Here is a 27,683-nt window from a genome sequence, read left to right on the forward strand (position 1 = left end):
ATAAATTCATTAGACATTATTTTAACTATAAATAAATTATTTTAAGCTGCACCATCCATATGTAGATTTTGACTGCCAAGAGGACGCTTCAAATTCAAACATATTATGTGGGGGGTCCTACGCACCTGGTACCTACTCAAGAATAAAATTTGGTTAGGTATTTACTGATAACATTTCCTTATGAAACCCTATGTTAAAATAATACAACAAATGCTTTCTGCATTCATTTTATTTGACACTTTTACTTACGAGTAGAATTATCACAAATAAACAGTGAAAATTACTGATGATTCACAGAATCTAATAAAAAACGGCAATGGATTGATCTTTTAATTTCTTAAGCAACTTGACACGAGATTAAGTGGCAAATTGTTAACAACTAAAGATGCGTACATTGCAAATTAAGTTTACAGAACTACTAACTAATAAGATTAATCTTAGCCTAGTAAAATTATCGTACATTGTTCAGTACAAGTTTAAATACAGATATTTCACAGTGATTTTAGCAGATTTTCTCTTCTTGGACAGCTTTACAATCTCCAATTTAACGTGTATTATGTTTTACGACATACTCAATGTCGAAAAAGTTCCGTAAAATTATTTTTGTACAAGTAATTGATAGAGTTAACTAGACCCTTGTGTGAATATTTGACGCTAAACTGGCAAGTATTATTTTTTTAAAAGTACCCACGAGTTTATCAGTTTCGAATCATATTTTAGTTTTTTTTTTATTATTATGCACGTGGCGCAATAGAGGAGAATAAAGCAATAGCACACAAGTCATTCCAACTTGCGGAAGTGGATGACTGTAATTTCATCTTGTTTGAAATTGTAGGCGAATACTAAGTACATAATATACATTATTCTATTTCAGGATAATGCTTTTAAGGCCAAAGTGAAGAATACAAAAATTGCCATCTAATAGACCTCATAAGATCACAAAATTTTACTTATCAAATGTTTGTACGTTCAGGTAGCTATAACTGGTACGGAACATATTGTTCTGGATAATTATCTTACAAATTGGACACTACAGTTTCACTTAACACAGAGTGAGTAATACTATTTAAAAGTAATATTTCAACAACAGCATGCTGCCTACGCATTCTGCGCGTGCGCATATGCGGACGATATGTACGGCGTCGCCTAGTAAAACATAATATACGCATATTTATAAATAATATTGCGTTGGCTGGCAACAATCGTTAAGGAGCTGGTGCTATGTAAAAATAAATATTTTATATACACTACTAACAATGTGTTATACCACTTCAATTTCATATAGATTATGCTGTAACAATGTCTATGATCAAAGTTGATAATAGATAATACGAATTTAAATTACACACTGACTTTCTCACAATCAACAACCTTTCATTGGAATAAAGTTCGGAAACTAGTCGCTACCACTAGGACTTAAATTATATTACTAAGTTATTGTATGTAACAGTGTTACTGAAGTCGTAAACATATAAGCGACGAAATAATTAACTTAAAGCTAAACTAAACACACTGTTAGACAGTTATTTTCATCACTGTAGCAATTAAATTATAACTTAATCATAATATCACTGTTACCAGTACAAAAAAGGAACTGAATAGGTGCAGAACAATACACAGATCTAAATTGTAGTTTAAGAAACAATTTACATGACAAAAATCTAATATGACATGAGACCTATTCTTATTTTGAAGTTGTGATAATGTTATTATTATACTATAAGGTAACTCTAAATAATGTTTAAATTACTTAATTTTCATTTCAATTAACAACTTGTACAAAATGTGCGAGAAATGCATAAAATCTTATACAAAATCTTCCATTAGTTTACAATTATTATTATTAATAAATAAGTCTATATTTAAATCTCAAAATAAAAAGTCGTTACTTAGAGTTACCATTTATAAAATACCTTTGCCAGACGTAAAATTAAATTATTAATGGCAACAGAGTTCCAGTTATTCCACAACATAAAGTATTACAAAATTAACTATGTATGCAATAAAATTGTCCTAGTGACATGATGAATTTCACACTGAGCATATTTCCGACACATACATCCATTTTTTGGTATTGTTCTATGGCAATACTTATCAAATCTCATAGAAAAAAGAAAAGTGAAAATTTGATCAGTGTGAAAACACCCTTAGTTAATGTGATTGGTCCTGAAAAGAGCTTCAGTTACTGCTGAAAAACAATAATTGCCAGTGAATTAAGAGATTAGCGAATCAATAATTTTGTAACAATTTAATAACAGTGGAAGTAAATTTTCTTATTTATAGTTTTGTTATGCATAAAGGTGCATCAGAGAAGTCAAGATAATGGATTGTTCTAAATAATTATGATAACACATAAAAGTAATTTTGTACCAGCAACTCTCACTGGGGCCAAATTACTTTCATGCTTGGTAGTTATTATAGTTCTTTGAACAATCCTTGCCCAAACTTATTCTGATGCCCCATACAAACTTGCATATTTTTTTAGTTTTACATTTTTTTCATTATTTTTATTATTTTCTTTATTCTACAATAACTTCCAAATGCTTCATTATTCCTTCACTGGTATGTTTTAATTAATCATTTGTTGACAATCGTCACACAACATTTGATTTGACTTAAAGCATTAATGATTTGTCCCTTACATTATAATACTCTAGCAATGATCTAATATACACTGCATAATGTCCAACCTTATACTTTTAACGTCACAATGATTCAAACATAAAAATGTCACATCAATCTAGCTTCTTGAACTTCACAATACTTTGTATTTAGCAACTATCTATCACTTTATTTCACAATCCAGTTTGAGAGCACAGGCTGTGACAGAATCAAATCTAAAACATTTTTGGACAGAATTCACATCCTAATATGCTCTAAAGGCACTTTGAACCACACCAGACAGAATAATCATGAGTGACGTCAAACAGTACATGCCGATACATTATTAATTACAAATGTTAAGTTTATATTTTGATGAACAGGCCATCACCTAGAGAAACTCCTTTGGTTGTGACTGATAGTAGTCTCCTCTAGGCAGTGCCTGTTAGCCTGTACTACTTTTTTGCTTTAGCAGAGTTGCCCTGTTTGTTGGGGGGTGTCCATCTCAGTGCAGCCGGATCTACAGACAATCGAGGCTTCTTGAAGTGAGAACTTGCCAATTGCTCTGCTACAATTTTTGGGGTCACACATATAACATGTTGACCTTTCCAGTACTTGACCATGTTCATAGATTGTAATGTTGATATTATGTCTGTCTGAGATATGCCGGTCATTGAACTCAGATCTTTGATGCTTAACGTACCTCTACTGACACTTAACACTTCTAACAAAACATATGACCAATATGATCTATAACTAAGTTTTCCGAGGTCAGATAAAGGCTTTTCAGGACTTCCCACCACATGCTCTAGCCTAGACAGCTCATAACTGAAAGCAATCAGCAGTTTACCATAGCCTTGTCTCTGAAATGGAGGTAGTGTGAGTATACAGGCAACATTGTTCCCCTCTGGGGAGTCTTTCTCCTTAGAAAAATAGCCAACAAGATGTGCTCCTTGCTTATCAACTTCACATAATATATAAAATAAGAATTGTTCTATATCAAAATATAATGTTTTGTGATCTAGGAACAATTTGGCAAGTAAACATAGATTTTGACAATAAATTTTGTGTTCCTTGCCGTCTGCTTCAAATATTGCTATTGTACCTTTTCTATAGATCTCGCTACCCTGAGGTTGTCGCGCCGTGCATTCGCTCAAATGATATCTGTATGTTTTTTCCATCCTCATATATTTTAGACAGTATTCACAAATCCATAATTTCGACTGTTTCCCATATTCGTCAGGGTAAGGACTGAAATACCAAGTATCTATTTCATATTTGCCGAACTGAATCCGATCGATGTATTTAACTTTTGTTATTGCTTCGTGTTCCTTTTCGAGCGCCGCTGTCGTTGGGTCCATTTCCGCATAGGACTTCTGTACATGATTGATCTCATCATGTTTACGTTTTTGGTTTCTTGTTATTTTCCGGCCGGACTTATCAGTGAGTAGGTGATCGCAGTTTATGTTGTTATTCGACTGTTCGCACATGTCGAATCTATCTGACATAACCCTGTGGCGGGATACCCACTCGTCCAGCCGCCTATCATAGCCGACATAGTGGACATAGTACTCGTAACAGCCTTCCGCGGCACTATACCGCGTCTGTATTATCTCAGCCGGGTGCCATGACTCATCCGAACGCCGTACCAAATAGTGTTCTCCTATATCAAGTGGTTGCTCCGGGACCGATTCTGAGTCTTCATGGTCCGTGCTGCGACACTCCGGATTTGGAAGCTCATTGTTCACTATTGGTTTTTCTAATTCTTTATCACCTTTTGCCATATTATAACGAAAATCAACAATCGTATCACGCAATACCGCGCAACGCGATCTATCGAAGTCGCCATAATAGCATAGATTATAGAAAAATCAAGCGCGCAAAAACGTGCTATTGTAGAGGTGTCAATAAAACCGTTACTTTGCGAAAAATTATTGTACACTTTATGTCGATTTTAGGTGTGCACATTTCGTTGAAATGCGGTAAAAATAAGATAATTTTAATTAAAAATTAATTTTGCTCTTGTAAAACTCTCGATTACTGAACAAATTATAAATTTGTGATCTAAAAACACCCATATTCAATATGTGTATGGAAACAAAAAAATATACATTATGGTATTATAATGTTGCCAAGGCAAATTAAACTTCTTAATTCACGGGACAAAATGATCCTAAAGCACATTAAGATTGTTACACTTAAAGAAAAATAAATTATTTATTTTAAACGTTCAGACTCCTTTGCTTATAAAAAAAAGTCTTGTTTTATTAAAACTGTTGTTATGATTTTCTTGTTTCTTTATTAATGCTAATTACAAAATATTTATTACTATTTAATCTACATGTTGGAGTTTCCATTGTAGCTGGTAGGAAATTCAGGAACTTATTTGTGGCAACATTGTTTTAATGCCGACTGAGCCGAACGTACGTAATCGGCGGAACGTTTCCAAAGCGAATGAAAGGAGGAATTTGGGAAGTTGTGAACAAAATTACTCTTATCGCCAGTGAAGAGATATGAAATTAATATTTTTATCTAAAAACTGTGCCGTTCAGTCGTACAAGTGTTGATTGTGATGCCGATGTGTATTGATTGCATCTAGACGTGGTAACCAGTGCAGTGTTAACAAATTCGAGATATCTGAAGCCACCCTTGATAATTGTGCGTTATTAGTGACAACGGTCGGACGGCAGAACTAAAAAATGCAGGCGATTAAATGTGTTGTGGTCGGTGACGGGTGAGTTTCCTATTTTTGTTCTTTGATTATACTTTTGCAACGTAACAATTATTGGTAAACTGCCTGACGTCATTTTTAAATTGAATCGTCTTCATCCAAAGTTCGATTGTACCGTATTCAGCGCGTTCGTTATTAGCACTGATTATACAACGTTGTTGTACGTTTTATTTACTATAGTCACAGTCCTATCATGTTATTTTACGTGGGGTTTTTGTGGAATAGAATGCCAGATCGAGGTGATAAAAAAATAACACGCTGAGTAACCTGTACGTTATTGTTCTCGACCTTAGCAGCGTTTAAAACATATGCCGTCATAGCTGGTGTTACGAGCACCGTGCCAGATGCTTGCCTTACGAGAATACCAACTTTTTGTGTTAGTTTTGTTCTAAAAATGTGTTGTCAACAGCCTCAAATCATTAAAATTAAATCCAGTGTCAAACTTCATCAGAAATGTTGATTTAACTTCACATGGGACTAAATACACCATGTTTTGAAATAAGAGGAAGATGGTGACTTAAAATAACATTCAATTAGGTAAATATTTTTTCAGTCCATTGTCCTGGTTTTATGAGTTTTGAACAAACAAAATCATGACTTTGATTTAATTGCTAAAAAGCATGTAGGTAGACTCAGCAGCTTAATTTGTTGTTGTTGTTCTAGAAATAATTCGAGCAAACATTTGTGATCCTTAAGTATAGCATTTCAACCAGAGGCATAACTATAACCACCATAGCTATTTTATAAGAATAGTAATGCTTATAAATTCTCATGACTCTCTAAACCGAGGTGGCCTCACTGGCTTGGCCTGTGACAAGTGGTCAATGTGCTACTGACTGTCACTCTTTATTTATTTATGTGTATAATTCCAACTGTTCTTTTACCATAGTTTGCTAATTTGCATGTGTTATTTTTTTAAACTAGTTGAAAAGGAAGTTCCTATTCCAATAGACAATGTGCAAAGCATACTAAATTCAAAAGTAAAAATGATACATTATCGGATTGTCATGAACAATCCTTTTGTATTATAATAATAGTGTACTTATCTATTAGATTGTGTATCCAGAGTTTATTATCAATCATCATGTCTGTTACCATAACTATGTACCTACACAAAAATACAAAAAACATGACACATAAAAATACAGAGTAAAATAATCATTATTAGTTTGAGGGTTGGTTATTAAAAAGGAGCCGTACAGAATTATTTCCCTCTTTCTTTCAGGACAATTTTAAAACATGGTAGACATTATATTATTGTTTTAACATAATTACAATGGTTCTACTATCATCTTATCTGTTACTAATATGGATAAAAGATAAATACTATGATAAAATACGATAAAAATCAAATGGCAGTATATTTTACTTATCTTTAGTACATAAAGTATCTGTATTATGTTTCAATCTATCTAGGTATATTGTAAAATATTATAAACTTATCATATTACTAGCTTCCACCCCTAACTTCTGCATGAAAAGAGTAAAAAGTATCCAATGTGTTAACATTGGTTAAAAACTATCAATGTATAAATTTCATTAAAAAACCGCCACAGTTTTTTTTGTGAAACACTAACAATTCTATCCTCAACAATTTATAAGATTATTAGGATAGTGGGATAGCAGGATTTAGCGTTGTGCTTAATTGTCATAACATTGCCCACCGAACATTTAATGATTCCATTAGACAATCAGTCATAAGATGGCAGCTTATACTTAATCAAAAACAGGTAAAAAGTATTTACTAACAATATTTACACATGCATGTATTTATCATAACACTAGTCTATTATTTACATGAAGTATAAGTTAAGTCTCAGATTCCCTACTCACATAGACGTAATATAATACTGCACATTTATTAATCTGTGATATATTGTACTGTAATATGAACCTGCCCTTATATAGCTTGATATGAGATATGGAGTATACAATTATGATACATAATAAAATGCACAATGACTAAGGTAGGTAGTTAACTTTCTTTAAATGAAATAGAAACCAAACTTCAAATAATAATATGGATTGTTGCACTTATGCAGACCTAATTGATGTATAAACCATTGAGTACAGAAAATAACAGAAATGGTATGAAAACTGGCAAAATTGCACGACATCTGACAGTTGCTGATTCTGAAACTGTGCTTGATATTTAAAAACAATAGATCTATCTCATCTGTTATGCTTTGATAGCTGAACAACTGAATTAATTTAAAAGATCTTTGGCATAGTAACTTTGTCTGAAAAAGGATCAACAACAAGTTAACATAATAAACTGGAATTTAAAACAAAAGAAATAATATATTGGCTTAGTCCATTTATATAGTCCATTTTGTACCCTGTTGATTACCAAATGAATACTATAGACTGTTTCAACAAATAAGGACAGAGGTTTAAAGTTTTTTCTCTCGTTTACAAGATAATTGACCATGACAGATGTTACAAGAAAAATATAACAGTCATGTACACAGAATCAACTATGCATATAACTTATTCTATTGTCACATTATGTAAATAGATAATCTGTGAAGGTTTTTTTAAGACAAAGTTTTTCCTTGTCTGTGATTTTTTTGACATTGAAAGTCACAATATTGTTTCTAAATCCTTGTTTATTAAGTAGCTGAATAAAATTCTTATGGGTAGGTCTCTAGTCCCAATTGTAAATTCAAAGCTAATTGAGGTACCAAAGGTTACTACATATCTGACCATTCAGGTCTTAGATCAACTACAGGATATCCTGTAATAAAACGATACCATAATTTGTGCTAGAAAATCGCAGAATAACTTAGAATGTGAACATAGTCATTGGCAATGATTATAAAACAGAGACTAATTGTATCTATTTCTTTTGTTTCACAGAATAGTTGACATAATTTTATGAACACATTCCCAAGAATTTAGGACCTAGGCCAATGTAGTAAACACAAATAATAGTCTATTTCTGTTGCCACGCATACTGTTTTTAAATATATTTTCGTGGAACGAAGGTCATTTCGAACTGAATTTGAAGCACGCATTACTTATAGTAATGGTATTTTGCGAGTGAAGTGCTACTTCCTATTTGAACCTCCGAGAAAGAATAGTTACGTGGGGGGAATACGCGATTGAGCGGGAGTTCTTAACTGTATTCGCGCACATTGTATACATATTTTATATACATTTTTCATCCTTTGTATTCATCCCTAACCCACGTAAAGGCTTATCCACATGACCCATATACCAAAAAAATATCAATCGGTTTATCTGGCTGGTTCCCCACTTAACTACGAGTTTCCGGCTGATGTTTTGACCGTTATAGAGATGAGGTTTTAATCATCATCGTGTTGCGTGGTTATTCTAGCAACACCTATTAGAATGCCTTCTCCCAACGCATACCTACCGAGATACCAGCGAAAATTGCAACTGGTATTTAATGCGTGGGTGATCGATGAGATATTATCATACAATACGCATTGAGATTATTGCAATGGCTTGTTGCGAAAAATCCGTTCAGTATACAAAGGTCTTTATACCGACAGCTAATTTAAAAACAGTGGCGAAAGTAGAAATGTAACAGAAGAGTTTTATTGCAGAACTTTCGGACCAGTTTTCGGAAGAGGCATCAAAGAAATGTCGGCTTTTCCTCGCTGGAGGAAACCGCCGAAAAGTCCTGACACAATGTATTTCGTTTGGAACATTTATTAGTCAGCTCTGTTTATGATGATTTAAGGGGTAAATAAATGGCAGTGTCCTTTCTAAAAAGTGCGCTGTCATAAAGGTTGGTTAGGTTTACATAACGTAAACAAAGTAATCAATCACGTTTATCATGTTCATAGAAAGTCGTGCGGCTGGCTGACATTCTTATGAAAGTGTCCTGCTATAATGCCTATGCTATTGACACCGGCGGGCGACGAGCGGTTAACTACAAAATTCTTTGCATTTTTCGTCGCTCCTTTTACGGACGAAAGCACTTCTTCCCGTCTATAGAATGTTTTCACAGAAAGTTACATGCAAAATGCGCGCAGATTAATCCTTGCCCGTCGTGATTCTCGGAAAAGGTCAATGTCCAACGGCGGATCACGACAAGTTCTTCACGGAGTTAATTCTTCTTTCGACATAATACTGTCAGTCGTCTATTTATGCTGTATACTCTGTGTAAATGAATAAATCCAAGGTAAACAAGATTGCTTCATTATGGATTTTGTATTAATTGAGCAATATTGCAATTTTTTACTGTTGGGATTTACCTATAGTCCATTGAAATGTTACATGAGATTTACATTTATTAGAGGACGCAATTTTATTTTTGGAACATGTAGGGGGGGTCAATAGAAGCTTAACTTGAAGTTTGTGGGGTCGCCGCCCTTGTCCCCCGGCCGCCATCTTGGAAAAGGGGGTGGAAACACTTTTACGCTATATCTCGGAAACTATGCGTCTTACAATAAAATTGTAAAAGCATAATTTGTAGCAAATTATTTTGTCTACAAATATGTTTAATAACTTTTTGTCCTAAATTAACAATTAAAAAAGTTATAAGCAAAATAGTGATTTTTTTTTTTACAAAAATTTTCCTTCCGAATCCGGTCTATTTCGGAGCGCTGTTACTGAGTTTATAATTAATGAAATTAAAAAATATATAGGGCAAAATTTTCCTCGAAAAATACTCTACAAGATTGGTCTGAGTTCATTTTTTTAATATATTCATATCAGCTTAGCCTTTTTTCCAAACTATGTTGGAGTCGGCTTCCAGTCTCACCAGATGCAGCTGAATACCAGTGTTTTACATGGAGCGACTGCCTATCTGACCTCCACAACCCATTTACCTGGGATATAAAACGATACCCCTCGTTAAGACTGGTTGTCAGACTTTCAAGCTTCTGAGTACTGTTAACGACTGTCAAATATCTTCGAAAATGACAGCCGGGACCCACAATTTAACGTGCCTTTCGAAACAGGGAGGAACTCGATATGTGTAAGACGGTCACCCATCCACCAAACTACCTCGGCAAGCGTAGCTTAAACTCAGAGACCCATCCGCGCGGCTGTCGCTAAAAAAAGTTATAGAGCAATCAAGAAAATAGTTATAAAAAAAGTTGCACTTTTTTGCTTATAACTTCTTTAATTGTTAATTTAGGACAAAAAGTTATTAAACATATTTGTAGACAAAATAAATTGCTACAAATTATGCATTTACAATTTTATTGTAAGACGCATAGTTTCCGAGATATAGCGAAAAAAGTGTTTCCACCCCCTTTTCCAAGATGGCGGCCGGGGGACAAGGGCGGCGACCCCACAAACTTCAAGTTAAGCTTCTATTGACCCCCCCTACATGTTCCAAAAATAAAATTGCGTCCTCTAAGAAATGCAATATTCGGCCCTCAAATTGTAACATTTCAATGGACTAATGTTTTGGAACTTTTCTTATGACAATTCGTACTTTGACAAATGTTGTTTGGCAGCTACTGTTTTCTTAACATAATGAAAAGACTTACGTCAATATAATGGTTAAGCATTGTGCAGTACAAATAGGGCTTGTCCCTAAAATAAATGAAGTCTGACGATGTTGTATGTAATATGTCTCTGGTTGGAAAAGGTATGGCACACCATTTAAGTTTGTTTCCTCAGCTATTAAACGAATGAATCATGTCCCTTAAGTTTGTTTAGCGTTTGCTTTTAACGTTAAACTGCGATAGAGAGAAGTGAAAGTCCTCGATGCTGTGTAAATATAATAATATATGTCTACCTGTATGTAGCAGGCATTCTGAGAGCAAACTGTTCAAATTTCTGTGAGTATTTGTCATTTAAAACATGCGTAACAAATGTTATCAAATTTTCTTTTTATCATTATCACGAACAATATCCATCATCGAGTGTTACATTATTATTGATAGCATTATCATTTTATTGTTCTCTTGTATTCCTAGAATATGAGACATCATTTACGAGTCATAAATTATAATAGCCCTAATAGAGATACGAAAAACGAACAAAGATAAAGTAATTGTAGCTAGAAGACCTACGAGTACCCAAACATGTCACTTTTAACCGTAATTAATGAAGATTGCACTGGGGGACTTCTTTCACAATGCAATCATTTACAATACTTAATCTAACTACAATTGTTTGAATTCTACTCTATCTATACTATGCAGTTTCGTTTCTAATGTATAATCGATCAAATTGTAGACAGTCACCGCGGGCGGTGGCTGGCTGCAAACATTTCAAGTGTGTGGTGTCCGGAGTACCCTCACACGCTACTTGCGCCCGCATACGTAATCAAATTACTGTACCAACTAAATGCAACATTCTGCCTCGACAATCCGATTGCTTTATTAAGTGATTGATGCTGGTGGATAAGTAGACACACATTTGACAGTAATCGATTGGTTGTTAAGGGCTTGTGTAATATTATGTCGTTACTATGGCATTTATGTAACAGTTCTAACACGCTGATTTGGAACTCGAAAGTGTATCTAGTGACCTCGTTTCGTTTTGACGGTATTGGATACGTTTCTCATCAATTTGGCAGGTGGTTCGATTAACCTGTGACTGTGTCCGTCTATTCCTTATTCACTTTAAAGAGCTTGAAGTGAAATAGTACAGAAAACTAAGTAGATTTTAAAAGAAGTGATTTACTTTTTAGGCCAAATACAATCCAATTTTCATATTAGTCTGCTCTGAAGGTCGTGGAAGCGCCAAATATATTTGAACTCTGCTACTCAAATCACCTCTAGCCCCAATGTCTAAGTTTTGATCTCATTAATGAGAGCCACTTACGTCTGGGTTCGTATTTTTAAATCGCTGCCTCCTAATTGGGTATACGATATTTTCTTGTTAAGGTTTTTCGAGTGCCACGTTCTCTATACGGCACTCGACATCGTTTAACCTGTGCCTTAATTAGACCTTTAACCATTAACTTTTTGTTCACATATTGTGGAACATAATTTTATATAGTATAACGTGATATTTCTGATCGACGGAATTATTGGTTTGTCAGTTCAGATTGACTGTTTGGTGACCCACGAGTTCAGTTTCCTGATATTTTTCCCGTTAACGATTAAACAGGAAAATTGTATTAAAGAATTAAGTACTTGTCCAAATACGGATCATCCTCTCTGTTGTTTTAATCTAACATTTAACTCAAAAATATCTAGTAACTAGGTGAAATAAAGGTCTTATTTTTATTTAGGTAGTCGTTTCATCACTGACTTGTTAAATTGTCATTTTATAGAACCTTTTACTGACGTTTAATTCCAGGAAACGTACCAAAGTTTGTATGCAAAGGAAGTCTAATTGTGAAATTTTGAAGGATGTTGCTACTAAACACAAAAAATACATTCAACTGTAGGCAGGCAATGGGTGAAACACGACAATCGGATATTGGAAGGCTACTGAATAATCGCACTTACGTAATAATGCTTAGACATAATAATAATCGTACTGTGAAGGTTGGGCTGTTTGCTTGCTGTTTCTTATTATTTCGTAAGGCTACATTGTTAATCCATTATCAATACTCACTCTCGACTGAAAACGCTTGTTAGTTAAATACATAAATGTCTTTGCATTCATTGAAAAATAATTGTTCCGGGTTTACGTTTGTATTTCAAAGTGAGTAACATTGGAGGATTTATTATACCAGACATTTTTTTTCTTTATTGCCGTTAATTATGAAAAGTCGTAAATCCATATCAAATGTAATATTTTGTTCTTCTGTTTTCTGTCTCGTTTCAGACACGGTGAGTTCCTGTCGTATACCGTTTCATATTTCAAATGACTTTTTTATCCGTGCCACTCCAGATCCGTAATTGACTCTTAATATTGCGAGCTCTCGTACGCCTGCAGTGTTATCTAATTTACAAGAGGAGGAAATGTAATTTAACCCTCCTCTCATTCTCTCTCTCTCTCTCTCTTCATATTGCTTTATTAATGCACCGACCTACTGTCAATATGTACATTATAATGCTTCTTATCTGTGATGAAGTTTTTTATTTAAAACTCAGTAGAATTTTATGACGCGCTATATTATTTGAAATTGTGGGAAGTCTTATTGTTATGGCTCATTATAGCAAAGGTTGGTATTTCTTTTCGGCTATTGTCTTGTCTTTGTTGGTACTGGTTACTATCTTATAGAAGTTTATAAACCGAGGCTCCGTTAGCCAGTCATAAACATAAATGTTATGGCAAGGCAACAGATTGAAAAAAAAAACAGTCGTTAAGAGAAATGGTAGTGTTTTTCTTCTAATACTAATTACTATCTAATCTAGTGATTCAACATTAACCTCGTACAATATTGCCACTGGCACAACGTGGGAAACTCTCTCCAGTCATATAGCGATGGATGACATGAGTTTTTAGACATGTGTAACAAGTTCTTGGAGTTTGTTAACTGAACATACTACCGGTCTCCATGTTCCTGTGTATCAAAGAGCGTCCCAACATATGAGTTTGCAGCAGGCATCTGGTTCGATTACGAAGTTAGCGTAGCGTCGCACGTGCGTGCTAAATAACGCATAACCTTGCTCTCCCCTCGTCCTGTAGGAACCGGTCGATCCGGCGTATACCGGAATTTCGCTCGGAGACAATAGTGGATCCAGCCGACAGAGGTCTCCCGATCCCCTCGAGACACACCTCGCGACTGCTCACAGACAAAAAACTAAATAATGCCCGGAGATCAAGAAATCTGGTTTACTTTTGCAGAGCCAGTTCTCTTTACTGATCTACTGCAGTAGATATGTTTAAAGCTAAAAGCAAACTTCGCCGCAATATTTATAAAATGGTTGCGTTGCTAAATTCTGCGTCTGGGAAAATATTTATGTTACGTAATATTGTGCACTAAAGTCGATCGCATTTGTATAACATGATAATCTTGAATTACAACATGTAGATTCTTTTAGAGAGACCTGAAACGAGTATGCGTGGGTTTTGTCAAGGCTGATCTGACGATCTACAATCGACTGTGTTACGATCCAATCAAAATAAACAGCTCTCTACTGTCTGGTTCGATACTTATATATACAACAAATGTATCAGTACAGACACACAGTATTTGTAAATCGAATAGGTACACGTCGCTTGGACAAGACTACATAATTCCACTTTCTGTGAAAGTGATTACGAAGCACTTGTTTTGATTGAAAGTACTTAACCACTAAAGCGAAATGGTTTTATTGTGTTGTTTGCTTCCTTTGTGCTAGGTAAATCACAAAGAAAATAGAAGCGGCTCGTTTGCCATTGAATGCACAAAAACAAAATAAAATGTAACATCAAACGGCAATCTCGGTGTTGTAAGCGATAAATAAACAAAGGATTTTCAAGCTAACCCACTTCCGTATATTTTACGGAGTAGCCGAGATACCTTAAAATGTTCAACAAGCCGTAACAAGAGACTATTTCCCTCACAAAGCCTTTCAGCTCTGTCGGGTCCGACCCTAGGCCGCTGAGCGTGTAAGTAATTACTGCTCTGCCCTAATTCCTGGTGTCTCTCTGATCCCGGCTACTGACTCGACTGACCTGTTTGCCTCTGATGCAGTTTGCATTGTATTGCTGAATCGACGAGCTTATGCTTTTTATAACAAGTTGAATTATAGGTCTACATAATTATAATACTAATGATTATTAAATGACTTGTCTATCATGTGTAGAAAACAATTCAAAAGAGTTAATAGTAAATTACTCCCGGCCTTTCATGATCGTAATAGTCGTGTGCATAAATTATGTAACATAATTTGTTCGTGGCTGGCTTTCAGTGTTACGGTGACGGATTATAATAGTACAATTGTTATACGTTTTGTGTCTGAACAATGGGGTCAAAATAATTACGCTATCAACGCTACCACCGATTACGAATAAGAAATAGCATCGTGAGTTCAAACAATAAAGTTATTGTTGCCTACGACTAGAATACACGTTACTGTTGCGTCATCAAATTCGCCTCGTGTTTGGAACATAATCGTAACACTACTGAGTTATTTATAAAGGGTGATTCCACCTTGGTTACATCAAAACTTCAAAGGGATCGTTCAACCTCGAGCCTATCGGAAAATTTAATTTAAAACTAAGGAGCGCCCCCGTAAGACCTTCGTGAACAATTTCTTAGAAAAAAAAAACTTAGCGAAGGAATTACTCAATTAGTTCCACGGAAAGATTCTTAAGTCTCATCAAACTTCGCTTTAACATGAAACACTCTGTTATGAAAATTCATGGCCCAGATATTACGACGAACATTCTTAATGAACACTGACATTTTGCAAATCAATGAGGTGTTACATTTCGAAAAACCTGTTTCGTTTTATACCATTCAACTTTAGTAATATACTGATTAAGTTTGACATTTGGTTCGACAGTAAATCGACTTCGCTTAAAAAATATATGAGTACATTGATTTCCTAGAAACAAATTAATTACTTGTGAGTTACATACAGAGCAGTACATCAGAATAGTCGGGAAATGGAGATAATTTCCTTCCCCAGGGCACTTTTAGACTCTAAATAATGAAATAGAAGTGGCTGTACAACCTGTGGTTTGCTCAGTCATTCTTACACGCTTTATTTAGTTATTAGCATCTCCAGGCTCTAACTAGCAAGTAAGTACGCTATTCATTGAAGTGTAAACAAAAGCAAAACCCTTTGTTTTGTAACCGCGTTCGTAACAGGCGAGCATTTTGTAAAACTGTTTGTAAGACCCACTTTTGATACATTTTATGACCGATAAATTACTTAAAAAGTGAGTGGGTGATCAATTCGTTATGGACCATGTACGAAATACTACGTAGTAAAATCTGTTAATTTAGAACGTGGTCTGTATTGAAGAATCTGAAACTGACAGGTCCGTTTAATTTAACTTTGAATTATGATTTTTATTTTACTTTGTTTTGAATTATTTTATTCTATTCAGATATTAACGCAACAACTATATTAGTCTTTAAATATCTTATTTCTATTCAGGTACGTAGGTTTGTTTCATAAAACCTATATAACGCCAACACAGTAGAATCATGCACCTAAATGGAGCACTAAATTTCTCTCGCGCTGCACGAGTAATATGAATTGCTTTCAGAATGTGAGCTTTTAGTAAATGTTACTCCTTTAAGGGAGCAAGTGCCATGTCACTTGCTCACGTCTATTAGGGTTGCTATTTGAAAAATACCGTACATGCGTAATACGTAGACATGAAACCGTTTTTTGAAAATCGATTATGTCGAGGATATGATTTTCACGAGCTTACCTGCCAGTGCTCGGGGACTTGTACCAAAATTGATGGATCTCTACTTTGTTACCATTAAAATAAGATTTTAGACGGGGTGCAGTAACCCTATTACTTTAGCGATCCTCTTTGCATATTTGCATATCATTTTCTGCTTCCATGCTTGCCACTCGAGTTCGAATTTTGTAGAATTTGTAGCTTGTCCGCAAAGCTCTTATATGAAGTTAAGGATCCCCTGACATTTCACATTTGCATACAATTCCGGCGCGAAGACACTGCATATTTAAAAGACGTTATCAGAAATCAGTTTCGTATGAATTCGTATACACAGATCCCGTAGCAAAAAAGTCTTCATCGAAAAATCGTGCTCTTTTTACCCAAGTACTATTTTAAAACTAATTACAGCGCAGCAGATAAATATTAAATTCTGTAGTAATCTTAAAAATAAATTGTGCTTCGAAAGTCTAAAAAGAGTTTAAAAGAAATCGAAATCGAAGGTTACAAGTGTTGTTCTCAGATGAATTAAGGAAACTTTACTACGATTATAGTGAAGACGTCATCATAATAGACAATGACGTCTGCCCAATGTGCTTGACGGAATGTCATAAATGTGATAAGAATAACAATAGGAATTATTACTAAATCATAACTGGAATGGACTTAGTATACACATCGTGGATTATCATTTGCGGTTACGTTGACAGTATGATGTCACAAATCATATTTATCCCTGTTTAGTACCGTATTTGTAACACAAACAAAATTTCCATTGCTATTTTAGCGAGCTTATTGCAGAGGCATAGAGCACAATTTGAACTGTTTCTTTCTCGGAACGAAATGGGGTTTCGCCTTACCTCGAAGTTAGTGCTCCCCGGAGCGCGTTTCAGCTTTTGTTCTATTTTCCAACACTGAAAAGGGATGCGGTTTATGACGTACCCACCTAAAAGGGTATTTTGGCGGCTACAAATTAGTTCTAGCGTTTCCTCTCGTTACAATAATCCAGTGTTCATTGTACTATTGTTGTCATTTAAACAGCATAGTGCTAATTAGTGTCATGTTGATGTTTTTGGTGAATAGGATTTCAATTCGTATTAAATAATGTAATTAATATTGACACACATTCAGTGAACAATTGGGAAATGTTCCATCATATGCTCGAACAAACATTTGGTTTATTTATGTCACCCGTTAAAGACCATTTCCCCTATTTGACGGAGTATTCCAAAAACTGGATAATACGAAAAAAGCCGTGCGTTCCTTTTAGACTTATAGCAATGAGGTTTGTTCGTTAAAAGTCGTTGAAAACAAAAAGTTTTTCGTGTGAATAAAAAGCTATCACATCGTTTTTCCCCTGTGATATGGGAAATAACGATATTGGAATACAGATGGAAAATGAAAGAAGGATGTAACGGGACAATACTGGCAGTTTTGTTATATAAATATTTATTTTCGAATGTGTTTTTGTGTGTCGTTCGGGAATCGGGAACACATTTTTGAAATACATTAGATTTTTTTTGTTTTATTATTGTTTCTAATTGCGATGTTACATGAAAAAATACTTTTAATTATAATCACTACGGTGTTGTTATATTGTAGGGGTATATTTAAATTTATTGTAATTAAACTTGTGTATATAATAGTAAATTGAGCTACCTATCTAAACAATAGTCATGACGTTTTGCAGATTTACGTACTTATGAGTCTACTAAACTTCATTGTTTAGTCAGAGTTACCTACGCTAAAGGTTTCTAATATAAACGATAACGTAGTGAATCACCACGTGTATCATACTTTTAGATAATAATTCTCAAATACCAAGGAAACAATGCAGACGTTTCGGTAACAGGTAACGCTTCATCTGATAAACCATTTGACGCAAATGTCAAGTTATGACATAGTACGTTTTGTTCCGTTCCATTTATCTTTCACGTTACGTCACTGCGTCACCGAAGCTAACGCTTTGTATTCAGGTTAGTCTGTAACTCCTCGCATGTAGGGACATACAGGTACTCTCATTTCACCACTACGAATAACATTTACATGATGTTTGTACACCTCTTGAATTCATAATCTGGTTTAAATTTCAAATGATCTTCATTTCGTTAAAAGAGAAAATTTTAAGTAACCTTAAGTAGAATTTGTTGCTTATAATTGGGTCTCATTAAAGTTATTCAACAATATAATGTCACACTCTCACAGCTCCATTTATATTACAACGGGTTGAAAGCAATGATGACAAATATTTTGGTCTAAAACGAGACTAAATTGCAAATAAACTGAACATTTTCCACACAGTTTTTCCCTCAGTGAAACCCAACCACAGAAATGGATGATTATTATTAATTCCATTGTTTGCGTTTGTCGCATGAAGCGGTCAAAATGTAACAAAACTCCAGGCACTAGGTAGTGGAATTGCTTTCATTAACAAAACTGTCCGTACGAAGGTTGCTATAATAACATTAATGTTTGAAATTCATCTGGAGAATGCTTACCTGGCCTGGCTGGACAAACACAGAACTGCTGGTAGTGCTCGCCGCGCTCTCGGTGAAATACCGCAAATATTTACTCGGACGAACCATGTTTTTCCAACCTGAAATTGATGGAACTCCCTTCTGAGTGGGTAACATATTTATTGTGCAAAATGTATTTGCCGATTTCATTCTTGTTATCGAATTCGGTCAAACGAATTGAATTATGTTTGTGACAAGCATCGATCAAATCATGCTTAGTACAGTACGCATACTTTCTAATAGAGCTCAGTTAATTACAGTCTGTCACTCAAATTTTAGTGCCATGGTTTCAATTTAGACCAATAGCTGGTGCTATTAAGCGATCGCGGCATACTCGCTCTGAGTGCCTGCCTAATGAAATTAGCATAGCTCTCACACATTACGATGGGGGAGACCGGCTGTGGTGTTCGACCACTTGTACTATTCATACGTGATACTTGAATGCGTATGATAGGAACACGTTCTATTTCTTTAATACTAGGAGATAAAAGACTTCGACTGGACATGTTTTATGACAAAGAAAATGTGAATTTAAATTCATATACTTACCTATATTTGTATAGTCACCATGCTTGTTGTCGGGAACTGATTCATAGCTAGATTGACTGCACAACGGATGTTAGACGTTCAATCTCTTGATGGAATCCCTTCGTCACCTATTACGACGCCCGCACAACGAGACCTAATGGGGCACATTCCTTAAATACTTTATACAGACATGATACTATGATTCACTTTTAAATCCGACGTCAATATACGACTCTTTTTACCTCAAATTATGTCAGTATTTACGCACTATAGTATAATAACTTAATGTTATTTTAACGTTTCTTGAGTCACGATTGTCACCGGTGTATCACAATTATTCGATTTCGTAACTGGACGCGGAGGTAATGAGAATCGTGAATGAGTCATGTGTTCATTAGTCACTAACGCTCAAGCAGGTTGTGGACTCATGGTGTACGTACCACTTGATACCAAACTACTAATAATCGATTCTCTAGTGCATTCGCTTGGTATAGTGCAAGTGTGAGTATTTTCAGTCGTCCTCAAACCGAGGATTATAGCTTTTTCTTGGTACAGTTACTAACAGTGCCAACTATTATAATATTTTAGTTTTTGTCTGTGGTTCATGAAGGATGAATCTAGATTTGTATACTACTCGGAATAAAAACATGGCAGCTGTTAAATACACGACCCGTGTAATACACACATGAATTATGATGGTAAATTATTTTGCTGAAATAAAACTCAACTTCAAAACTATACAAAGCTTCACTAAAGTATTAAACAATGAAATTAGATCGTACTTATTTAATAGAGCATGAATACAAACCCTATTATTAAACATTGGCCTTAATTATCGGCTACATATTAATTATTCGCCGCCATAATTACAAAACATCGATTATTTCCCGTAATCCGCTTTAATATCATATTGTTTGTTGTTATCATCCTCAATACAGCCAGCCTGCATTGTGCAATGTAATTATGATCTCTGTACAGTTAGCTGGTGCACTGTATAATGATACACCCATTAGATAATGAGTTAAGTCTTAAACAACAAACGTTTACGTAGATTTATTTCGTGTTTGCTCTAGTTTTCTCCTCGTTAAGATAAGGTCTTTAGGTATACAGGGAGGAATTATAAAGTAATATATTTTTTATGTTGAGATTGGAGAGACGGAGGAAAACATGAGATTCAAAGCAGTCGTAATGATGACTGACATTTACGCAAATACTGAGGCGATGGAAACAAAAAATTACTTCATATTTTCCGTGTAAATTGTGAGTGATGATGTTTGTTCACATAAAACTGTATCATATTTATATTTGTTTTACCGTTATGTACAGTGAAATCATGATTTTCGTTCCATATAGAGCATATCATTAAATCATATACAAAATTACCCAAGTTACGATTTAATAGTGTTATCATAAACACAAAGTGTAGTGATAAAAGTGTAACCGAATAAACAAAATGTGTGCGTCCGTGAAGGGCGTTGACCGCATTGCATGAACGTATGCATGTGGTCTCGTACTCACTTGTAAAAATATTAATAATAAAATAGCTATGTAGTGAATAATGTATGCAGCGTTACAGTTCATTGACATACAAAAATGCAGCGGGATAAAGGACCTATTGACTCGTGCAGTATACACTTGAGTCTTGCTTTATGTTTCTATAGGACTGCAGTGGTTTCAAATATCGTTTGTACTGCATTTCATATCCGTAACGTGTGATAATATACTGGTATTTGCACTAATTCATGAACGAGCACATTATTTTAAACTTACATGAAAATAAAGTTCCGCTTCGTTTAGCACGAAACGATCAATGAAACTGATTACCGGTACTGTCAAATTCACGGAAAGTAGTGAAATAAACAGTTCTAGGATTCAAGAAAAGTAAATCAATCGAACAGAACATTAGTCTGGTAAAAAATGTAGAAGCACAAATTGATTGAGTCAGCTGTGGTTCTATTCAGTATTAAACATCTAACATTATGCGTCATTCTATTTCTTTGTTTTATAAGGAAGTGAAACATATTATAGAATTTACTGAGTTCAACCACGTGTGAATGTCTAAAGCCAGATATTATACCATTGTGCTAGTCGTAATGTTAGAATTTACGGTATTGTATCCTATATTTACCTACCTAGTAGTTTCACGTGCGCAGTGGGTATGAATTCTATTACTCATGTTATCATATCATCGAGGGAAAACCATTACCATGGTCCGCTGTTAATTTGGGTCAATTGTCTCACAGTCGTTTCAGGGAAATACCGATTACAACGATATACAAAGCTCTACAAGGGTTAATATTATTGTGTAACCTTTCTTTCCTTCCTGAATTTTTGTACGATTGGTCAAAATTGCTCACAAAAATTACTTCTGAACAGTGGAATACAAGATTAAATAAAAACCTCAGTGGTTGCTTGCTACTGTCAGTTAATGTAACAAAAACCACAGAACGTGAGATTAGCCAAAACACGAAGTTGATGCTATCAAAACATTGTCTGGTAACTATTCAACACTTGTCTCGAATGACCGTTTTACTAGGAAAAGATCTAAAGGAAACATTGGGCACTATCTCAGTGGCCATCGTGCTCACACACTTGTATATCTGGGGGCACGGAAGTGCCCCCGCAAGTCGAGCAAAAAAAAAGCGGCACGGCCGTAACATCCTTTTCTCGAAGCAATTCGGGCTATTTTTGACACCCCTATAATTTCGTTGTGGATAAAACAAGAAGCCTGGATTTTCAGCAACTAATCAGTCATTGTATAAATACGGTATATTTAAAATTTCAGTCAATTTGAACCAGTAGTTTAAGAATGACAACTTGTTAAAATTTTGAATTTTGTCACTCACTGATTCACTGATTCACTGACTCACTGACTCACTGATTCACCGATCATCAAAAGTCTAAGGAACTTCTAGCAGACTTAGAAGCTTAAAATTTAGAATACAAATAGGGTTTAGTGTTTTATTCATGGGAAAAATCTAATATTTTCTAATTTCGGTCCAGTTTTCTAAATACACCAACTGCAACAATAACTTTGTAATCCCATATAAATGTATAAGATTACAAGGTTACATTTGCAGTTAATGAATGATTATTACTGTAGAAAATAAAATAAATAGGTGTAAATAGGTACATACTATATGAGGCATAACAGGAGGGGGTATAGGGTGGGCAAGGGTGTTTAGCCCATGAAACTGAACAACATTCCCATAGGAAAATATGTTGAATTATGAAAAAATAACGTCTGTCCATACAAATTGGACTTATGTTCGCTCTACAAAAAGAAGTGAGATGCCATCAAAAACATTCTGTAAAAACTTCAAGTCTCGCCGTAAAAAGTTGTGAGATCGATATAATACCAAGTCGATTAATCTATTTAGTCTCTACTTAAAGGACCTTCTGTCTTAAGTTATTACGTATGTTATTATCATGCCAATTAAAAAAAATACCTTTAAAACAAAAAGATCGACTTGGCCATCGCAAGAAAACACAAATTCGCCATTAACATTTCAGGTAACTTCTCGTCGTGCTGTGTAGTGTGATACATACTAATAATGAAATCATGCGATGGCCAGGTCGGTCTATTTGTTTTAAAGGTATTTTTTTTAATTGGCATGATAATAACATACGTAATAACTTAAGACAGAAGGTCCTTTAAGTAGAGACTAAATAGATTAATCGACTTGGTATTATATCGATCTCACAACTTTTTACGGCGAGACTTGAAGTTTTTACAGAATGTTTTTGATGGCATAAGTATAGTGGGTAGTTACACTTGTAAAAAGTTTAATAACTTTTGCGATGTTTATATAAAAGGATACTTCCTAATTGGGTAGGTAATTTGCGCGGACGAGTCATAAAACAACAAAAAAACTTACGTGCAGTTTCAATGAATTATAAATCTGTCGGAATTTTAATGAAATGACGTCGGTTAATTTGAACGAAAATCTTATAATTAGGTATGACTACATTATGGTACAAAAAGAAAAGAGAATTGTCAGGTTGATGACTTCTTTTCTCCGAGTCCATTTCTTGCAATAAGTAATTAAGTAATTGATGGTAAGATAATTTGTCAAGACTAGGTCAGTTAAATGCACAGTGCTATGACAAATGCTCTAGGTTCGAAGGGCACATAGCATTTATTTGTGTTAGAAGCACGAGGTCGCGAAAAGAGGAGCCCGTATGTATATGTTATACACAAGTTTTTATTATTGTGACTACAGTTTATAAGTAACTTTTAACAAACCTGTTGTTGGAACCTGTTATCAGATGTCAAATAAAACGTGTAGTGTTTAATCCCAGGTATTTCACAGATAAACAGTAACAGATAAACGCTGAAACGAGCGTTTTCCTCAAACTCATTTGCATTCCTACATGTAACAACATAGGTACTTTAAAAATCTAGTGCTGCCTAGTAACTGTACCTATCAAATTGATAACAAACTAACCCTGATTCCCTGAACCATTAAAATCTGGCTCCTAATACAAGCTTGTATCTGAAATGTGTAGTGAATATAATATAATATTGTTGTTATTTGTCTGTAAGCCATTACGATGAATGACTTCATGTATTCATCCAGTCATAAGTCGTCAGTTTATTTATAAAGTTCGTGTAAGTCTCCCGCGTTGTTTTGATTTCGCGACAGCCCTACACCGGTACCGTTTTAACTCGTTATTCACATTCGTTTTGTTCCCAAACTCATATTAAACTCGAAAATACTCTTCGATTTTATTTTCCATTCCAATAACTAGGATTTGTAATACAGGTCTTTTACGACAGCTATTATTCTATATGCACCAGACACCGCTATGTGAATTAACATACCATAGAATTAATCATGGTCTGCTAAACTTTATAGCTTTCCGAGAGATTTACTTGACAGTGTTCCGAACCTAGGGTTTATGCTTGGTAAAGAAGATATGTAAACTGTTTACTGTTACTGTAATATTGAGATTTCGTTGTAAGTTTTTAAGACATCCGTCTCAAAGAGAATCAGAGCTAGACAAGAGGCTAGAAAAAAGTTTTCCACAAACCAAATATGTTAGTCGGTTAAGTTCTTCATTTCTTTCACAAAATATACATTTCATTAACAGATTTAAATGTCAAAAACCGTATCAAATAAACTCTGTTTCACACGGAAGCGCAGTAGCTGTATTATAGGCGATAATTAAGCGAGTTACACACATGGTAGGCACGTCACCAGTCATATGAAACACGTGTTGTAAACGATTCATAAGCGTTATCTGTGAACTGGGCACCAACGACTCCTTTGAGGACTATGAACACGCAAAAGTATGTGACAGACTTAATTTATTCGACACACAATGTAAAAACGGTTTCATTTACTGTTTTGCTCGTTCAGCCGGCAATTAAAGTATAACTACGATAGCTGATAACGTTTTCTGCAGTCAATCAAGCAGTACAGCTATTGAATTGATTGTGAAGCTAGCGGCCATGACATGGTGGAAAATCTCCAAGAATTAATCTACGTTATTGTTGCATTAATACTTTCCAGAAATGCTTGGTCTGATTGTTTTCGGTAATAGATATATTTTCCTCATAATATAGTGGAATGCCGCACTAGCTTTGAATGTTTGTTGATGCATAGTTTAAAGAAAATCAAATAGATTTACGAAGACATTCAATGCGAATGAAAATAGGAAAACAAACAGAGACATCTAAAAATACTTAGCCAATATTTAAAAGTCAACCTTGAGGACCGGAAAGATGAACGTTACTACGCCCCAGTTTTGAGAAATACTTGAACGTGAGAAACAAAACATTCAACATAATTTATGTTTATTGATGCCTTCTAAGAAATAAAACGGTATAAAATAATATGAGGATGTGCAGACGGACGGCGGTTGTGTATGCGCAGCCAAGATGCAGTCCAGCTGCTAATAATACGTTACAGCGTATCAGATTTTGTTGTTTGAAGTAAACGAATTATTTGCACAATTAATAGAGTACAATCTTTTAACTTTTAAATTATAAAACTCTTCCGTTTCTGTGTAACTGACTGTCAGACAACACATAGCCAAAACCATGGAAAACAAGATTCTGAAATTTTGCATTTGTGTTAGAGAGTGTAGGGGACCACTAAGAGGGGATTTATGGGAGGTGAAAGAGGTAAAGCACATTTGAAAAATGGGAAAACTAAATTCCATACGGACGAAGTCGCGAGCGGCCGCCCTTTATTCAGTATATAACAATAAAAAAACGAGGTTATAGTTATAGAACGGCCATGTAATAAAATTGCATCTCAGAACCGATTGATCGCATCCTAAATTCTCATTTGCAAATCAATGCAGTCCGTCTGTTTAGTTGCACATCTCAAGATTCCCAAGCAGATTTTATTTACCGAACAAGGTTTGTTATTCCTTGACCTCGCTGTCTTGAGTCATGGACCATGGATGACTCACCGCTACCAGATATTATCGAAGCATGTTATGCGACGATTGACGCTTCAAATCGATTCGTATGATACCGCAGTAGTTGAATAAGTATTTTGACAATATTCGTTACGTTTTATTCGCTTGTTATTGTTTTGAATGATTCTACGTTTGATTATCGCGTCTCATCATCATTGTTGCCTCTTCAGTCAATGTTTCAGCACCCTGCCTATTAAGAACCCGTATTAATGGTTCCTGACAGTATTAAGGCTACCAATTAATATGAAAGGGAGTTGGAGTTTCGAATATAAATTGCTAGATTATTTTCATTACTCCGCTCATAATTTAATCATCAAGTCTCTTAAGTGAAATATAACTCGTTAGGCGATCGGTAGACTCATTAATTTGTTACCTTAGATAATAAGTGATTTCATTATTATTCACTTGCCTTGTTGGCCTTTGCATTGAACAGTCATTCGACCTAGATTTACTTGGTTATTCTTATTGAAGTTGTGACGCGATCCCCTATAAATCTATGGTTAGACATGTCCCCTCTATTGATGCACGATAACGTCTATCAATTGCTCTGATACCATCAGGCCCACAAAACAAAAAATATTCCTTCTGTTATCCATTTGATTTATTTAATGACTCACCCAAGATATTGATATACTTTTGTCGCTACAACGTCGGTGAGTAATGTAAAATGTTAGATAAACGTAGTGGTGTTATGCAATGTGATTCATTTGTAGAATGAAGAGTGATCGCAAGAAACGCGTACGCGCCGGGTCGAGGGTTACGAGCGGTCAGTCGACGATCCTTCTCTTTATGTTGCTTAGGGCTACCACTTATTGACACGCATCAAGTTTATTGCTTTCAAATCAAATCAAGTTAATGTACCAATGGATAGATTAAAGGCATGGCACCGCGAAATAAGAAGAAGAGGCAATCAAAGTATAAAAATCGATTTACGAATAACACCCCAAAAACCACAGCATAGATTTTTTCTACGTATACAAATCAGCTAGCGCCTATCAATCGTGGTAGCAGAACACAAAAACCAGTTTATCGCCATTAGCATTCCCTAGCCAGGAATATCTGACAGGATGTCGTACCGCCACGATACGAGGGCGGAATATTAGCGATCGTTACTACACGACCAATTTATGTTGTGCACTTGTGACCTCTAGATGTAGTCAAGAATAGAGGCCAACGCTGCGTTGTTGTATAAACCCTGGAATGTATATTGGATGTATTTTGAGATGGGTATTTTTATAGGTAGCGCAAATAGAGAGGTATATCTATAACGCATGCGGTTTGGTCTATCGAGTGCATTGGTTTTGAGCTGAGCTACAATTTGCTATAAAAACGAACAGAGAAAAATGTTTCAAAGCAGGTTTACTCAGTCAACTAACAATCCAAAAATCCAACGCAGCATAAAATATGTACTGAATGTACCCACAGCACTGTGCGCCGCTGTTTTGATGACTTTTTACTTTTCAAAATAACTTTTCCTTTTCGAATTTATAATTGCGTTCAAATGATTAATATGCTATCGCATATTATTTACATAAACAAATTACTTATTAACTCATTTAACCGCAATGTGTGACGTCTATAGATGCATACGAAATAAATAAACATACATATTTGCCATGCGCCTCTTTTAAAGCTATCAATTCTATAAACAAAAAGCAATGGTTTATACATTAAATAATAAATCAATATGAAACTGACTG

At 35.0% G+C, this 27,683-nt stretch overlaps 2 protein-coding genes across 2 annotated transcripts in view; one reads left to right on the top strand and one right to left on the bottom strand.

Moving 5' to 3' along the window:
* Positions 1 to 213: 213 nt before the first annotated feature.
* LOC142975057 (histone acetyltransferase KAT8-like) lies at positions 214 to 4,443 on the bottom strand. The gene has a single exon (XM_076117703.1). The coding sequence runs from the start codon at positions 4,383 to 4,385 to the stop codon at positions 3,057 to 3,059; it is 1,329 nt and encodes a 442-aa protein (XP_075973818.1). The 5' UTR covers positions 4,386 to 4,443; the 3' UTR covers positions 214 to 3,056.
* Positions 4,444 to 5,003: 560 nt separating this feature from the next.
* The window catches only part of LOC142975060 (ras-related protein Rac1), a 31,567-nt gene continuing 8,887 nt past the window's right edge, over positions 5,004 to 27,683 (top strand). Inside the window, exon 1 of the mRNA XM_076117705.1 lies at positions 5,004 to 5,335. Coding sequence (XP_075973820.1) covers positions 5,301 to 5,335 — 35 coding nt within the window. The 5' untranslated portion in view covers positions 5,004 to 5,300. The remainder of the gene's footprint in view (positions 5,336 to 27,683) is intronic.

This window comes from Anticarsia gemmatalis, chromosome 8, assembly GCF_050436995.1.
Source record: "Anticarsia gemmatalis isolate Benzon Research Colony breed Stoneville strain chromosome 8, ilAntGemm2 primary, whole genome shotgun sequence".
Lineage (NCBI taxonomy): Eukaryota > Metazoa > Arthropoda > Insecta > Lepidoptera > Erebidae > Anticarsia > Anticarsia gemmatalis.

What these genes read in the sequence shown, in the direction of transcription:
- LOC142975057 (XM_076117703.1), bottom strand. Translation starts at nt 4,385, where the DNA reads ATGGCAAAAGGTGATAAAGAATTAGAAAAACCAATAGTGAACAATGAG.